The 18,702-nt window shown below is 33.1% G+C and overlaps 1 protein-coding gene across 2 annotated transcripts in view; it reads left to right on the forward strand.

The window, feature by feature from the left end:
• Positions 1 to 18,702, forward strand: part of CMC2 (C-X9-C motif containing 2) — a 106,639-nt gene that overhangs the window by 82,036 nt on the left and 5,901 nt on the right. Inside the window, exon 6 of one of the 2 annotated variants that reach the window (XM_039888830.1) lies at positions 11,099 to 11,163. The exons of the other annotated variant lie outside the window; for it this stretch is intronic. Within the exon in view, the coding sequence (XP_039744764.1) occupies positions 11,099 to 11,163 (65 nt within the window). The remainder of the gene's footprint in view (positions 1 to 11,098; positions 11,164 to 18,702) is intronic. 2 annotated transcript variants of the gene reach the window in all.

An 18,702-nucleotide genomic window follows, 5' to 3' on the forward strand; every position in this document is an offset into this window, starting at 1 on the left:
CTTGTTGGTCTATTCCATGACCTTCAGCCTTTTAAAAATTGTTCTTGATTTAGGTTTTCTCAATGGCCAATAGAAAATTTACTTGTTTTTGTAGAACGATCTTACTTTCGTAGATCATATAAGAAGTTAATACTTAAATATCTTTAAAGCCCAGAGGCAAAATCATAGAATATGAAAATATTGTATTCTGTTAACACATTTTGGTTAATTTATATAGCAGAGCTAGTCATTTTTTTGAATTATGGTGTTCTATTTTAAAAATAAAAAATGTAGAATATATTAATACCACATTCTACTGAAGGTGCCTGTTTACTAGGTTAAAGCAACTTTTAGCCGCTTACAGCAATGTTCTTTTCTCTCTAACTGAGTGAGCTGGGAGAAGCTGAATTTCTGGTGTTCTGGAAGTAAAAGAAATTGTTAAAAATAAAAGAAATTGTAGAACACATTATGCATTTCTGGAATGGCTCCTCCTTCCTCATTACTAATTTTCAAAATCTTCTTGGCTAGTCTCACTCATTTATTATTTCAGATAAACCTTACAATTACTGTGTCAAATTCTGAAAGGGAAATCCTGCTGGTATTTTGACTAGAATTGAATTACATTTAAAGCTTAATTTGGAGAATTTTTATGTCTTTGCAATATTGAATATTTTCACCCAGGAGCATGATATGCTTTTTAAATTATTACTCTGTTGTCTTTAATGTCCCTTAACACAGCGGTCCCCAAACATTTTGGCACCAGGGATCACTCCTCCTATGAGAATCTAATGCCTGATGATCTGAGGTGGAGCTGAGGCGGTGGTGATGCTAGCGCTGGGGAGAGGCTGCAAATACAGATGGAGCTTTGCTTGCTCCCCCACTACTCACCTTCTACTGTGCGGCCGGTTCCTAACATGTCATGGACAGGCACCGGTCCGCAGCCCAGGGGTTGGGGACCCCTGCCTTAATAAATGTTTTTAGCTTAATATGAATCTGCGTCTCCCTTCCTTCCTTCCTTCCTTCCTTCCTTCCTTCCTTCCTCCCTTCCTTCCTTCCTTCCTTCCTTCCTTCCTTCCTTCCTTCCTTCCCTCTCTTTCTCTCTCTCTTGTCTCTATTGTGAACAGATATTTTTCCCTACTAACTCTTCAAAAGTACTTTTTCATTTAAAAAATAATCATTGATCACTTGTATAGTGCCAGTCTTATTTCAAGTAATCTAAGTCATTGACTTTGTTTATTGTGCTAAAATATACATAATATAAATTTTACCATTTAAAGCTTTTTAAAGTTTACAGTTTGGTGGAATTAAGCATATTCATATTGTAAAATTTACAGTTTGGTAGAATTAAGCATATTCATATTGTTGTCTGTTCACCACATTAACCATCTCCAGAACTTTTCATCATTCCAAGTTGAAACTCTGTATCAAGACATTGACTTCTTAGTAACCAGTATAACTATAACCACAACCAGACACTTTAGAAAAATTTTCTATTAGTTTTAGTAGTTTTACAATAGATGTTTTTGAGATGTATACTTGCGTTGCATGCCAATAAAGATAAGTCTGTCTCCTTTTCAGTTGATGCCTCACTTTTATTGTATTATTGCAATGGTACACAGAACTTCCACCATCATCTTAAATAGCAGAAATGATTATGGGCACACTTCTCTTGTTTATTTTAATGAGAATACCTTTAGTATTTAGTATTTTTTTAATGCTGCTATTTGCTGTCTCACTATTTGATATTGTTATTCTTTACTAAATTATATAAGTATAAACTATTTCATTGGGAACTTTTTTTTTAATAATCAGGGGTGGATGCTTTATTTTATAAAATGCTTGTCTACCTTTGTTGAAATGGACAAAATTATTTAGTCCTATTGATATGGGACCATCTTGCATTCTGAAACTACATTTTGTTGTGGCTATTGATTTTTTTATGTGCTTCTTTGTTAGGTTTGTTTAAATGTTATTTGAGTTTTTATGGCTATACTTAGCAATGTACTTAGTGATATTTCTGAAAGAGAAATTTTAGTTTTCATTCTTAAAGTTTTCTATTTGTATTTTCTCTCTCTTATTTCTTATTTTCTTTTAAACTTACTAAATTTTATCCAGTGCTCACTTGGTCATTTCAAAGAAATCGTTCTCAGATATTGCAGTTCTACTATATTTTCTAGTGTAATAATTCTTTCTTTATTGTGATTGGTTACTTCCTTTCCTATAGGTTTATAGATTCCTATAAGCTATAAATGTTTGTTTTTTAGTATTTCTTACTTAATAAAAGCATTCAAGACTATGAATATTCCTCTTGATATAGCTTTGACTGCATTCTGTGAAATGTGCCATTTATTGTTATTGAAGCAATTTTCTAAATTGTCTCAATACATAGATTTTATTTCCAATGTGATCAAAGAGCTACTTTGTAAAGAATTTACAATTTTGCTGGTGATAAAATGGTGAGAGCACATGACCTATACAAATTCTATTTTTGAAAAAAATTTGCGATTTTCTTTGTAGACAAATAAACAATAGGTATACATTGGTATATATATTTGTATACTTATTTTATTCTTAAAAAATCAAGTGTTTTAGTCTATGTTTTTGTCAGTTTTTCCTTGAAATTTTTATAGCAATTGCTTTATGTATTTTGATGCTAGTATACAAAGGATCTTGACTATTGTGTGTTTATTGGTTCTGCCTTTACCAGGCAGTTGCATGTCACGTAAGGGAAGTTTTGTGAAAAAATTTGCAAATCCAAGACTGATTTTTCCATCGGAATGAATATAAAGTGTATCTGAGAGGGTAGTCCTGGTGTACATATACCTTCAGCCACTACCCTGTATTTTTGGTTTAATGATTCTTTATGTTTCAGCATTCTTCTGATATTTTTTCAAAGGGCATAGTGTTTCATTGTTTTACTCTTCTTATAATGTTGTATTATATATGACTTCTATTTTAAACATTGATTTGGGGTTATCATTCCAACAATAGCACTTGTAATTATTTAACCAACATTCTTATAAATATACAAATAGCTTAAATTTTAAATTATCTTTTACTATAAACTATTATTTTTACTGTATACTATAGTAAAATAATAAATACCCACCAAAAATCATCTGCATAAGTTCTAGCATTTAACAACAATATGCGAGCCAGAATAATGACAAAGGATAGTGGTATATTTGTTTTCTACTAATGTGGTGCCCTCATGTGGCAATATCAGTCATTATCATTATCATCACCACCATCATCATTGTCATAACAAACACTATATAATACTTACATATGCCAGGCCGTATTCTAAGTGCTTTAAATATATTAACTGATTTAATACTTGTAACATTATATAAGGTCATTGTTAGTATTTCCATTTCATAGATGAAGAAACCAAGGCACAGAGAGGTAAAGCTACTAGTCAAAGATTACACAGCTTGTAAATGGCAGAATTTAAATGCAGACATCCTGGTTCTGGAGTCCAAGCTTCTAACTACCATGCCATGTTGTCTCTCCACGATTTATAATTTATTTGTTTGGAAAGCTCTATAATTTTGCTTTGTTTTTTAAGTTTTAAAAACGCCAGGCTTGCATTATTTCAAATTTTGCACATAAAGTACAATCTTCTTAAGATGTTTCTATTTCATTATTTAATTTACTTAATTCGAAATCACACAAAATGTTGCTATACCATTTTCCTAAATGACATTACAGAAAGTTTGCATTCTATATTACGTTCTAACCACCATTATTTAAAAGAAATCTTTGTCAACAAAGGGAAATATAAAATGACCTATTGTTTTAATTTGCATCTTTTATTGAATTAAAAATGAATTTATTGACCTTTAGTATCTCTTCAGTAGATTTTCTTTGTATGTTAATTTTTCTTCTGAGGATTTAGTAGTTTGTTCTTTGATTTCTGAAAATTCTTTCTTTTTAAAAGATATCAAGTAAACCTTCCAATTTTAAGCATTTTGACAAAATAATGCAGTTGCATTTTGACAAAATAATACAGTTGCATTTTGCATGATTTTGAATTCCATTTGTTATAATTTTTTGTTTGCTTTTGCCTTTGAATTTTCTTTCTGAGTTTTTATTTGGTTAATGGGACATTTACATTTTTATATTATCAAGTCAATTGCTATTTCCCTTTGTAATTTATTACATAGGCATTCCTCCTCCCTCAAGAGGTTGATAAATATTTAATAATATTGGTTCCATTTTTTTTACGATATAATTTTGTTTTATTTAACTCTGTTCCAGCTGGGATTTCTGTTTGTACACAGCGAAAGGAAAAATCCTTAATTGAAAGTGAATCTTTACATTCCCCTTGCAGTCATTAGCCTGTTGCGCTAATGCAATTTATTAAAATCTCTGTCTTTGATTTTGGATATACCTTTAATTACATTAATGCATGCAATAGATTCTATTTCTCAATGATTGGTTTTGTTCCACCGATTTTCTTTACCTGTTCTTGTGTAGTGTCACACTGTTTATTGCACCTTGAGATAGTTGTTAGGGCTAGTCTGCCTCTCTTGGTGTTATTATTTGACAGCCTTATCTATTTAGTTTTCTTGTTTCATTTTAAAGACAAATTGCAGAGGCATTTGGAGCATGGGCTCTGGAGCCGGACCTCTCAAGTTCACATTCTGCCTAAAATCTTGGGCAGGTTGCTTCGGCTTCCTCATTTGACAATAATAGTGGTTATCTTCTATGAGAATAACTGTAGTATCTCCTGTGGCAATAATAGTAACATGTTCTTCATCTCACTATAACGCCGAGATGAGAATTAACAGAGTCAAAACACATACAGCACATGCATTAATATCTGGCACAGTAAATTCTAAATAATAATAGCTCTTATCACACTTTTGTCAAGTTCAAAACTCATCCATTGTGATATTGATTAGAATCATATTGAACCAAACCTATGTATTGATTTGGAAGGATTGATAACTCCCTCTTCGGGAACATAGTTTGCTTTATCCGAGTTGTATTATACATTTTATCAATGAACAAATGTAGTTTTACCCACATGTAGTGTTCCAGTTGGATTCTTCATTAACGAGAGAATTTAAAATCCATTTTGGGGTGTGGGGTGTGTGGTTCAGATAATTCCAAACCCACCAGATGGGACCATAAAACTGAATACTCCTCACCAGTCTCTTGAAAGGATGAGACCCATTTACTGAGTGTGGTGGATAAAGAAGATAGAAGCAGCATCAGTCATTCTTCTCACCGATAAGAGAGTCTTGACCCTAAGGCAAGACACTCTTTGATTAGGATGTTCTTTCTGGGGCAAGCTGTGGCTGGCAGCTTTGGCGAAGGGGACTAGGCTATACCTCTGAGTACCACCAGCAGGCTTGTTGCTGGGAAAGTCAAGGGTGGAACACCTCTGCCTTCCTAGCTGGCTCAGGTCCCAGACCTTGTTATAGCTGCACCTCTGCTCCAGCGAGACGTAGGAGCCCTCAACTCTCCGGTCCTCCTCCAGCTAGTTATATCAGAAATGGAGTTTTACTTGTAGAGACTGTTTACTGCTGGCATCCACTTATTAGGAGCATGTATTGACTCATATCCTGTATTTTACTCAGCTGGTCCAAGTTTGACACATCAGAAATGCCAGCATTCTTACATTTAGGTCTCACAGATTAGCACAATGTGGTTACTTTTGCTTTCTTATCCAACACATGCTGTTCATGAACAAATTCTGAACTTGCCCTCCTTTCCTTATCTCTCAAGGCTAGATAACTATAAACAGAACGAATTCAAAAATATTTGTTTCCTTCATATGCCACCCATAGTTTTCATTGAGATGTTTTATAGATATTGTAATTCTTTCGTTATTGTTATGAATCAGATTACTTTGTAAAATGCTAGTTCATTATTACTAATGTTAAAGCAAAGTTATGATTTTTTAAAATATATGTTTTAGCAACCACTTTACCCTTTTTTTCCTTTTATAACTCCTATTGAATTAAACAGATTTTCCTTACTATCATTTCCTCTTCCCCTTCTCTGATTTAGAAACTATACATTCTTTTTATATTTCTTTAGTGTCTTTCTTAAATTTTTAATGATATATTTGACTTAAGGTCTGAGTTAATGAGTATCTCTGTCTTCTTTCCAAACATATGAAGACCTTAAAATGATTTATTTCAGATTTCCCCTGCTATCTTCCACATTTTTATTACTTAGTGGTTCCATCTTAGTTTTGAAAGATATTTTTAAAAAAATAATTATAGATTCACAGAAAGTTGCAAAGATAACACAGAGAGGTCTTCGTGTCTTCCACTCAGTTCCCTATTAAAGTTATATATTATATAACTGTAGTGGAATATTAAAGTCAGGATGTGGACATTGGCACAATGTCTGTTTACAGTTCTGTATCTTCTTATCACATGTGTAGATATGTGTGACCATCACTGACAATCAAGATACAAAACCGATCCACCACTATGAAGATCTCTCATGATATTCCTTTGTAGGCTCACTCTCACCCACCGTCTCCAGCTCCTGGCAAGCACTAATCTGTTTTCCATCTCAATAACTGTACCATTTCAAGAATGTCATATAAATAGGATCATAGAGTATGTGACCTTTTGAGATTGGCTCTTTTCACAGAGCATGTTCTTGAGATCTATCCAAGTTGTTGAATGTATCAATAGTTTGTTTCTTTTTATTGTTAAGTAGTATACCATTATTTTGTTTTATTCCCTTAATATTTATTATTATTATTACTCTTAGATTTATTGATATGTTTACCAGTTTCTCTTACTATTATTTCTTGCATCACTCTACTTCCTTCTGAGTTCAATTTCTTCCTTTTTAAAAGTACTATAACCTTTAGCAATTCTTTCAGTGAGGGTTTGTTAGTTCTAAATTTTTCTGTCTCTCTTTATCCAAAATTATCATTTTTCTCCCTTACTTTGAATGTTAGTTCAGGTGGATCGATATTTGTTTTTTCACAAAACTTTGAAGATACCATTCTCTTATCTTCTGACTTGTGTTGTTGAGAAGTCCCTGTCAATCTAATTATTATTCATTTGCAGCTAATCTTGTTGACCCTTCTTTGCTGAATATACATTCCCCTACTCCTTTCATAGCTTTAAAAATTTTCTTGTTGGCTTTTGACTTCACAGTTTTGCCACAACGTTTTTAATTGTGGATTTATTTTTATTTATTCTATTCTCATCTCAGAACAAATTTCCAAAATAAAGATTCATGACTTTCTTTAAAGCATGAAAAATTCTTAGCCAATATATCTTCAGTATTTTTTTTCTTCCTTATATTCTTTTTCTAAAATTAGGATTATTGAAGAACAATTTACATACAGTAAAATTCATCTTATTTAGACATATTGTTTGGTGATTTTGACATACACAGTCATGTAACCACCAGTACAATCATAATATAGAATATTTCCATCACTTTGGAAAGTTTCTTCATCTCCTGTTGATCCCGTATTTCCATCCAGCCCCTGACAACCATTCATTTGATTTATGTCTATAGTTTTGCCTTTTCCAGATCATCATATGAGTGGAATCACACAGTATATAACTTCTGTTTCTGGCTTTTTTCACTCTGCATAATGCACTTGAGGTTTGTTGATACTGTTGCAGGTATGCTGAGTTTCCTTCCTTCTTATTCCTATGTAGTATTTCATTGTAAGGCTATACAGGATTTGTTTGTTTTCACCATTAATGGACATTAATGGGTTGCTTCCTAGATTGGGAGATTATGAATAAGACTGTTTGAAATAATATTCATGTACAGGTTTTTGAGAGACATATGTTTCATTTTTTTTGTGGGTAAATATCTAGAATTAACGTCGGGTCATATGGTAATTGTATGTGTAACCTGATAAGAAACTGTCAAACCGTTTCCCAAAGTGGATAATGCATTTTGCATTCCCACCTCCTATGTATAGAGATCTATTTGCTCCATATCCCCACCAGCACTTAGTATTAACAGTTTTTCAAAAAATATTTGCCATTCTAATAGGAGAATATCATTGTGGTTTTAACCTGCATTTCTCTAACGACCACTTATACTGTGCATCTTTTCATGTGCCTATTTTGCCATCTTTATATCTTCTTTGGTGAAGTGTTCAAATATTTCGCTCAATTTTTAAATTAGACTTTTAAAAATTATTGTATTCTGAATGTTCTTTAAATGCCCTGAATATAATAACTTCTTTGTATGATATGTGTTTCGCAAATATTTTCTTCCACTTTGTGGCTCATCTTTTTCTTTTTTAAATAGTGTCTGTTGAAAAGCAGATGTTTTTAATTTGGATGAAGTCTATCTTTTTTTTTCTTTCTTTCATGGTCTGTATTTTTTGTGTCCTGTGTAAGAAATCTTGTTCTTCCCATGATTTCAAAGGTTTTCTCCAATGATTTCTTCTATAAGTTTTACAGTTTAGATTTTACATTTAGGTAATGATATAATTTTTGCATATGTTGTGAGGTAAGTGTTGAAGTTTCTTTTCCTGCTTCCCATAAATTTTGATATATTGTGTTTTCATTTCCATTCAGTTCACAGCACTTTATAATTTCCCTAATTTCTTCTTTGAACCATGGATTATTTTTCAAGTGTCCTATTTAGTTTTCACATATTTGAGGGATTTTCTAGAGATCTTTCTGTTATGGATTTCCAATATAATTCCTTTGTGGTAAGAGAGCCCATATTTTATGACATGAATATTTTAAATTACTTGAATCTTATTTCAGAATATTACCTATTTTGGCAAATGTTCCATGTACACTTAAAAAGAATGTGTAATCTGCTGTTTTTTCCAGAGTGCTCTATAAATTTCAATTACAAGTTGATTTACATTGTTGTTCACATCTTCTGTGGATTTACTTATTTGCTCTTTGTTCTATAAATTATTGAAATGGGTTTTGAAATAAATTCTAATTATGGATTTGTCTATTTCTCCTTATAGTTCATTCAATCACTTTTTGCTTCATAAATTTTAAAGATGAGTTATTAGGTACATAATATTTAGGATTGTCATGTACTCTTCATGAATTGACCCCTTTATCATTATGAAATGATTTCATTTATCCTTGGTAATATTCTTTGCTCTGAAATTCACTTTTTCTAATTTTAATATATTTACCCTTGATTTTGGTTAGTGTTAGTATCCTTTCACTTTTACTTATTTGTGTCTTTATATTTGAAGTGCTTTTCTTGTAGACAGCAGTTGAGTGTTGATTTATTTATTTTTTTTAATCCAATCTGATAATCTGTACCTTCTGACTGTGATATCTGGACAATTTACATTAATGTGATTATTCATATGATTAAGTTTAAACCTATAATCTTGCTATTTCTTTTCTCTTTGTCTCATCTATTTTTTGTTCCCTTTTTTTCCTTCTGCTTTCTTTTAGGTTAATCTAAAAATTTTTTTTGTGATAATACTTTCTCTTCTTTATTGGCTTATCATGCACAAGTTTTTATTTTGTTATTTCAGTGGTTGCTTTAGGGTTTATAGTAGCTATCTTTAACTTATTATAGTTTACTTTCAAGTAATATTTTACTTTACATGTGAGAACTTTACAATAGTATACTTCCATTTCTTTCCTCCCAATCCTCATTTTATGGTGTCATACATTTTGTTTTTACATATGTTATAAACCCCATTCTACATTGTCATATTTTATATAGTCAATGATTCTCTTTAAAAAATAGCTGCATTTAGGTATAATTTACCCATTTTAAACATACAGTTTAATGAATCTTAGAAAGTTTATAGACATGTGCAATCATCACCACAATCCATTTCTACCACCCCACAAAGCTCCCTCATGCCCATTTCCAACATCAGCCCTAGGAAACAGCTAATCTGCTTTCTGTCTCTATAAATTACATTTTCAGGAATTTTATGACATTTAGTCCTTTGTATCTAGCTTCTTTCAATTAACATACTGCTCTTGAGATCCATCCATGTTGTCACATGGATTATTAGATTGTTTATTTGTATTGCTGAGTAATATTCCCCTGTAGGGATGTATATAGTTTTTGTTTGTTTGTTTGTTTGTCTAGTGAAGAATATTTAGGTTGTTTCTATTTTAGGTTATTTCAAAAAAGGTTCTATGAAGATTTATGTCCAGATTTTATGTGAACATAATTTTCATTTCTCTGGGATAAATACCCAGGAATGTAGTTGTTCAATTATTTAACAATAAGAAACTATTATACTTTTTTTCCAGAATGTCTCTCCTATTTTACATTTCAACCAGCAATATATTAGAGGTTCAGTTGTTCCACATTCTTTCTAACACTTGGTATTGTCAGCATTAATTTTAGCCATTCTAATAGGTGTGCAATGGTTTCTTATTCTCACTTTAATTTGTATTTCCTTAATGGCTAGAGAAGTTGAACATCTTTCACTTGCTATCTGTATATCCCTTTTGATGAAGTTTATGTTCAAATCTTTGGCAATTTTCTAATTGGATTTGTTTTATTTTGTTTTCTTACTGTTGGGTTTAGAGTATTCTTTATATATTCTAGATACACATACCTTCTAGTACATGTGATTTGCAAATGTTTTCTTCTAGCTATAGCTTGTATTTATATTCTTTTCACAGGGTCTTGCATAAAACAAAGTTTTAAATTTTGATGATGTTCAACTAATTGAATTATTTTTAGTGAATCATTCTTTTGGTGTCATATCTAAGAACTCTTTGGACAACTCTGAGTCAAGATGATTTTATCTAATTTTTTCTTCTAAAATTTTCATAGTTTTATGTTTGTTACATAAAATGACCCAAAGATGACTTCTGTGTATTGGCCCCTTGGTTGTTTATTTCTTCACTGCAGGCTGATAGTCATTAGCTCAAACATTCATTGGTGCCAAAATCAAAATTTTACACATCCAATTATTTAAGAAATAGCCTAAACAAGTGTATTTAGAGCCTGCTTGCTTTGGATACTCTGTAAAATCTCACCCAACATCTGCTGACCATTAGTAAGATGGAGCTTTGTAATGATAAGAATCCAAGAACTCTCTGACCAAGAGACTCCCTGCTGTGCAACAGCATGACAGCTGAGTGACATGTAAACTTCCTCTCTGATCCTCCTCCTCCCCTGGTGTTCCCTTGCCCTCCTCCCATTCTAGGTGGTCAAATGGTGCCTGCAACCAACATGACCGTGACCAGGACTGTGGTGGATCTGTGTCACCAGGTCAGTGACAGCACATCTCTAGCTGGCTGGACATCTGGCTTTGTCCTGATCTCCCTTGAACTTTCTGTCATTTTTCTCTTGCTACTTTCAAGATTTTCTCTTTGTCTTTGGTTTTCTACCAGATGACTATGATGTTTCTAAGTGTCGATCTCTTTATTTTAAACATACTTCGAGTTTGTTCAGGATTCTTAGATCTGTAGATTAGTGTTTTAATAAAATTTGAGAAATGTTCAATTATTATTTCTTCAAAATATCTGCTGTCTTCTTGTTCCCATTACATATATGTTTGTATGCTTGATGTTTCCTATATATTTCTGAGTTCCACTTTTTTTTACTCTTTTGTTCTCTAGTTTTCAAATTGGATAATTTCTATTTATCTATCTTCAAGTTCACTGAGTTGTTTTTTTCTTTTTTTGTACATTCTATGGGTTTGGACAAATATATAATGACATGTATCCATCATTATAGTATCACATAAAGTATTTTCTCTGTCCTAAAAATCCTCTGTGCTCTGCTATTTATCCCTCCCCCATCCCGACCCTAAGCAACCACTGATCTTTGTACTTTTCCAGAATGTCATATAGTTGGAATCATACAATATGTAGCCTTCTCAGTTTGGCTTCTTTCACTTAGTAATATATACTTAAGATTTCTTCATGTATTTTAATGGCTAGATAATTCATTTCTTTTTAGTTCTGAATAATATTCCATTGTCTGGATGCATTACATTTTATTTATCCATTTATCTGCTGAAGGATATTTTGTTTGATTCCAAGTTTGGCAACTGTAAGTAAAGCTGCTATAAAATCCACGTGCAGTGTTTTGTAGGATGTGTTTTCAACGCCTGTGGGTAAATACCAAGGAGTATGGTTGCCGAGTCATATGGTAAAAATATGTTTAGTTTTATAATAAGCTGTCAAAATGTCTTTCAATGTAGCTGTACCATTTTGCATATCCACCAGCAACGAATGAGAGTTCTTCTAGTTCCACATCCTCACCAGCATTTGTTGTTTTCAGTGTCCCAGATTTTGGCCATTCTAATAGATATGTAGTGGTATCTTGTTTTAATTAGCATTTTCCTGATGACATATGATGTGGAGCATCTTTTCATGTGCTTATTTGCCATTAGTATATCTTCTTTGGTGAGGTGTCTGTTAAGTTCTTTGGCTTATTTTTAAATTAGATTATCTGTGTTCTGGCTAGAAGAATTTAACCCAATTAGGGAGGAAAGAGAAGCTTCCCTGAGAAAGTACTAATTGGAAAGAAATAACATGAATGAGTCAGAGTTGTATAGGTTGAAAGACAGGAGTGGGAAGGAAAGAAAAATGTACAGAGGGAAAATTATATGCTAGTGTAAGGGGTTAAGAAACAAGTGCCACATTTAAGGAAGACTGGAGAATAATAAAGCAAAAAGGAGAATGATACCTAAAGAATGCAGGAACAAAAGTTCTATAAGATTACTTGAGATTTAAGATATTTTTTTTTCTAAAAGAAGAGCCCAAAAGAAAAGTTTTATATAGCTATAGGTGATGGATTTGGGTAGGTAACACGATAATCTTTCTATTTTAGAAAGATCTCTCTAGTTGTAGAATAATGAATGGCCTTGGTGTGGGACACAATATTGGTTGCTAGGAAGCCAGATTTTAGGTTCCTATAAGAGCCTAGTTGAAAGATAATCGTGGCTTAGACTAGGGTGACCATAGTGGGGATGGAGAGGGATATACAGATGTGAAAAATGCTTATCATGTTAAATCAACAGGACTAGGTTTTTGTGTGTATGCAAGAGAGGGAGAGAGAAAGAGAGAAGAGTCAAAAATAACTTTTGGATTTCTTGCCCAAGCAACAGAATCGATGATGGTGCCATGTACTAAGAGAGGAAACGGTGGCATAGGAAAAAGTTTGGGAGAGGAAGGGAGAAAAATTATGAGGTGTCACATCTAGCCATATCCAAGAAATAAAATATATGGACCTGGAGATAGTGGGAAAGGACTGAATTGGAGATATGGATTTGGAAGTTGTTGGCATATCCGTGGTAATGGAAGCTTGGGAAGAAGACGGGGCTGCACACAGAAGCTGTGAGGTTGGAGTCAAGAAGAAAGACAAAGCCTAGAAGACTAATGTTAAAGATAGATAAAGCCTAGAAGACTAATGTTAAAGATAGATAAAGGGTAGATTCAGGAAAGGAGAATGAGTAAAAATACTTAGAATATGTGAGAGGGAAACCAGGGAAGTTTGGTATCCATGAAACCAAGGAAAAAGACATTTCTCAAAAAGAGTAGTCAGTTACAGGCAGGTCAGACACAACGAGGGTTAAAAAGTGTTCTTTGGATTTAGTCACTAGAAGGCATTACCTTTTTTTGGTGATAGAAGTTCCAGTGGATCAGGTGGAAGTCATAAGTTGGATGGGGACTAAGCTGGTGGTAAAGAAATGAAGGTCGTGAGAGTAGACTGCTCTTTCAAGAAGTTTGACTCTTACCCTGACTTCTGGGTTGCTTAATCTAAAGGCCACTTTCCAGTCCTATACAAAAGGTCCCTGACTTAAGATGGTTTGACTTACAATTTTTTGACTTTATGATAGTCCGAAAACAATATGCATTCAGTAGAAACTTTAAGTTTTGAGTTTTGGCCTTTTCTTGGGCTAGCAATATGCAGTACTATACTCCTTCATGATGCCGGGTAGTGGCAGAGGGCCATAGCAGTCAGTCAGCCATGTGATCACGAGGGTAGACAACCTATTCTCCACAGTGTATTCATGTGTTAGATGATTTTGCTCAACTGTAGACTAATTGAAGTGTTCTGAGCACGTTTAAGGCAGGCTAGCCTGAGCTACGATGTTTGGTAGGTTAGGTGTATTAAATACGTTTCTGATTTACAATATTTTCAGTTTACAATGGGTATATCAGGAAGTAACCCATAGTAAGTCAAGGAGCATCTGTATTTTTCTTTGAAAATTTGACCATTATGTGTCTTGGTAAGGTTGTTTATTTGACAATTTTACCTGAAATATAGTTGGTTATTTAATTCTCAAAAGTCAAAAAGACTTAGTTTGTATAGATTTTCTCTTATTATACTTTTAAGTCTTGCTTTGATCCATTTGTGCTGTCTTTTTCTGCCAAAACATCCAATAATTAGTTGAATCTTTGTTGTCTATCCAGTTTATCTGCCAACTCCTCTAATTTTTCATTTTCATTCAATATTACTTTAATAATTAATTTTTAAAATTCTGTTAGTATTTCTTAAATTTCTTCTCTGCATCATTTAATCAAAAAATTTAAAATATTTTTCTGACTTTATTTTATTTTTTAAATTAAATTTATTGAGGTGACATTGGTTAATATAATTATATAAGTTTTAAGTGTACAATTCAACAGTATGTCATATGTATGTTGCATGTATGTTCACCACCCAAAGTCAAATTTTGGCAGCATTAAATCTTTACAATTTCTCATACAACAGTTTTTTAAATTAAAATGTTTTATATTGGTTGTTGGTTTATGTCAGATTGTTCTTATTTCATGGAAAATATATTCCTTGTATTTTATTGAACATGAGGTGGATCTTTCATGAACTATTCCTTTATTTCATGAACTTTAATAGAAGATCATTTATCTAGAAGTCTAAACATAAGAGTATATGATGAAATTATTATATACTTGCTTTTTAAAAGAAAAAAACATTGCCTACTTAAAAAATCATTTATTATAGTAATTGAAGAATAATTTCCTGAAGTGATTGGTTCATGCTGCTGGTGGTAAGCACCACTTAGTTGGATCTGTGATGGCATGAGTTGTAATTGATGGATGAAGAATACCTTTATCCAATGCTATTTTATACTGTGAAAGTTCATGAATTTCATGGGACAAATGTCATTTATTACTAAGCCAGTAATTCATAAATTTCATAGGACAAATGTCATTTATTACTAATAAATAAATGTCATTTATTACTATGGCTCAGATGTAGAAACTGCAAGAAAAACCTGAAAAAGAAAAGCGAAAAGCAGAAGGAAAGGCAGATGACGGATCTTTCTATCAACGCCGCGGCACTGTTCCATTCCTAGTTTCTGTGCTGCTGTTACATCTAATCCTGTTGATAAGGGACCCTTGCCCCATCCCTCTCTTCAGATCAACAAGAATTTCCTGAGAAATAAAAATTTCATTTAAAAAAGTAATTTATCATTTTTACGTATCTGTCATTTTTAAAGGAAATGAGTACAAAGCTAATGCTATGTATAAGAATTGATGAGTAAAATATGTCTGCTGTTTCCATTATTAAATATTTAGATATGTTATTTTTTCCATTTTCATGTTAATTTATACATTTTTCATGGATGCAAAATGATGATTTTTGTTTAACACATTCTTTAGTTAGTTTGCACGATACATTTATATATGAAGAAACATATTTTTTATATATCATATATTATATATATACCTTTAAAACTAGTTTATTTTTTCCTATGTCATAGGTATCATATAATATTTTTAAGTACTTTAAAAAAATTATTGTGCTTGTTCAAAGCTAAGATATCTAAATCTGAAAATACCATATTCTTCTGTAGGTTAGGTAAAATCATGGATATTCTGGTTAAATGATCTTCTATTATGAAACTATATTACAGGAAAATCTTCTTTGTACCTTACTTAGAATTTTACTTCTTTCTCTTGAACTTCAGGACTCCTTTGACTTCTTATCATAACATCTCCAGGTAGATTCTGCCATTTTTGGTGGGATAAGGGACAGGAAGAGTGATTGATTATTGTCACAATAGCTAACATCACCAGTCAACAAGTAATTTCATAATTTTATTATCCAATATTTTCTTCATACAGAACAACTTTTAAGCAAGAGTGGTGAGTCAATGTAGCTGGTTCCATGCTTGCAGAGTTGCAAGTGTAATGGTGGAAAAATATGGCAGGATGATATCATACTAAGGCACTTTCAAATATATAGTCACCCAGGAAGGAGTTTATTATCTGTCAGGTGCAAAACTCTTCTCTCCCACCTTTCTCTTCATTTGCATTTACATTCTTTATTGAGTCCACAGGTTCAAGAGTTTTTCTAACCAAGACATGCTTTTTTAAACTGAGATGTTTAATTTTAATTCAGTTATTCTTTTTCAATTATTGCTATATTATACTCCAAATAATTCTATACATTCATTGTCATATACAGAACCTCGTACAAAGTCTACTTTCAGGTGTAATAATTAATCATGATTCTGGAGGTGAAGGCACTTGTAGCTCTATCAGCCAGCTGGACATCAGATCAGGGAGCCTATCCTATTCATCCAAGCCTGTCTTGTGGTCTGGCTGACCTCTTGGAACCACTCCCTCTCTCCTCCTGCCTGCACTGGACTGTACTTTCTATATCATACTTACTCATATTTCTCTTTTACTTGTAATTTATGCCCCTCTCCCCCACTGTAAACTCCATGAGGGCAAGGACCATGACTGGTTTTGATCACGTTGTATCCTTGGTATCTAGCACACAACAAGACATCAATAGATATTAGTCAAATGGAAAATTAAATCAACAAAAAGGTAAGAGCCTGTTGTTCATAGGTGTGTATCAAATGGGTTTTATTCCTTCAAGGGATAAGAGATTTGCCCCAGGAGGCAAGAGCATTTTTCATTTATATTTGTGCATTTGAGACTCAAAATGTCACCAGAGTTTACAACTCATTTACAATGGTGTCTGGGAAAGACTACAGACTCATAAATAACCAAGAAAGTTAAGGCTAAAGAAAAAAAATGTTGAGGAATTAGTTGCTTGTTTTAAAAACTCATTTCACAATGCATTTTCTTTTTCTTATCAAAGAGTCAGGAAGTTCAATGTCTACAAATCTTTAACATAAGCATCCCCCTTCTAAATGAGGACCAGCTTTTAAATCTCTTTATTAACTAATCTTTTCATGAAAGTTTATGGTGTATTGGGAATAGGGTGTGCTAATTTAAGTGGGATGCACAGGGAAAGATGAACACTGCAAAAGAAAAAAAAAACCTTAATTTTACTTAATCTCAAATAATAACCAATAATTACACAAGAAATAAGGAACTTCAAAAATATAAGCAGTCTTTTGCATTCACATTGACAGCCTAAATGTGTACCCTAGCAATCAGAAAGAGATGTTAAAGTTCATTTTCAAGCACTTGAAATAAAAAGGCAAGTAGCAAAGCCTATGTCAAAAGAGGCAGCTAGTGAATAACTTCTTATCCCAGACTCTCAATGCCTTTGTGAAAGAAGTATCAACGAAGAACCTTCTTACGTAAATAAACTGAAGAAAATATCTTGATTTTTAGAACTGATAGGATTTTAAAACAGGAAAGTCTTCAAAGCTGATGCTTTTTTTTTTTTTTAAAAAGAACAAAATGTTTTTTTTTTTCCCAAGGCGCATTCGTGCTCTGGAAATAGCTGAGCAATCTCCCTGTTGACCTTTTCCCCTTGTTATGAAAGTTCTAATGGTGACTCGGGTGCCATTTTCTCATCTTGGTCTTGAGTGAATGTGGTGCTCTGAGTTTCAGTTCCTAAATAAAACTCTATATTATTTATAAATTCACCAACGTAGGAATGACATATGTATCTACAGCATAAGAATGAATGGGCATGGCAGCTTTGCATTTTTCTAATTTGTAGAGCTGAAGGAATCCTTGTAACCCCAACTATAGGTTTCTTCTACAAAATCCTTATAATTCTTCTATTCCAGACTCCCTTTTCCAGATCTTCGGGCATCTGAAAGACTGAAAGCTATGTAAACGTAACTTATTAGTTGTTGGAAACAGTAGCTTCTTGTCTTTTTTCCCTTGTCTTCTTGCTGTTGGGTTGTAAATATTTGTAAACTTGTCCACATTTAAACAGATGTGGAGTGAAAACAAGAATCTCAGTGTAGCAGTTAAGCCTCTCGCTTTGTGTAGGAACTTGCTCTTCTGTTCTCACGCCTTTCCTTGACCTTCTCCATCTTGGCATTGACTTTTTCCCTTTGACATAGCTGATGTGCGACTTCATCCCCCTTCTTGTTGGAGAAGAGCCTATGCGGGTATGTTGGAAGAGCAAAAATGACCACCCTTTTGGGATCTCAAGTAGAATTACTTGGAGACCTTGGTCAAAGTGCAACATTCCCGAGAGAGGAGCGATTATACGAAAATACTGGTGCCATCTCACAGATTGCCTTCTCTAGGATGACTTCCTTCTTCTTCCTCTCTTGTGGTATGGGTAGCCATTCTCTTTTGTGTGTCATCACTGTACTCCATGAGGTTTCTGTTCCAGCACCCAGCACACTTGGTTTCAACTACCTGTCTCTTTTCCTGATCTCCCTTCTCTTCCTGACATACTTGGTGTTGAGATCTCTGAGAACAGCATTAAGAAATATCATTATAATTCAGGCCCAGGAGACAGTGTGTGTAAAGGCATGAAGACTTAAAACAATAAAGCATATTTAGAGAATTTTAAGTATTATAATTTAGCATGCCTGGAGTAAAGAATGCAAGTGGCAAGCAGAGGTAGATATGCCAGAGAGGTAGGCAGGGACTGATTAAAAAA

The sequence above is a fragment of the Pteropus medius genome, unplaced genomic scaffold, assembly GCF_902729225.1.
Source record: "Pteropus medius unplaced genomic scaffold, Ma_sr-lr_union100, whole genome shotgun sequence".
Lineage (NCBI taxonomy): Eukaryota > Metazoa > Chordata > Mammalia > Chiroptera > Pteropodidae > Pteropus > Pteropus medius.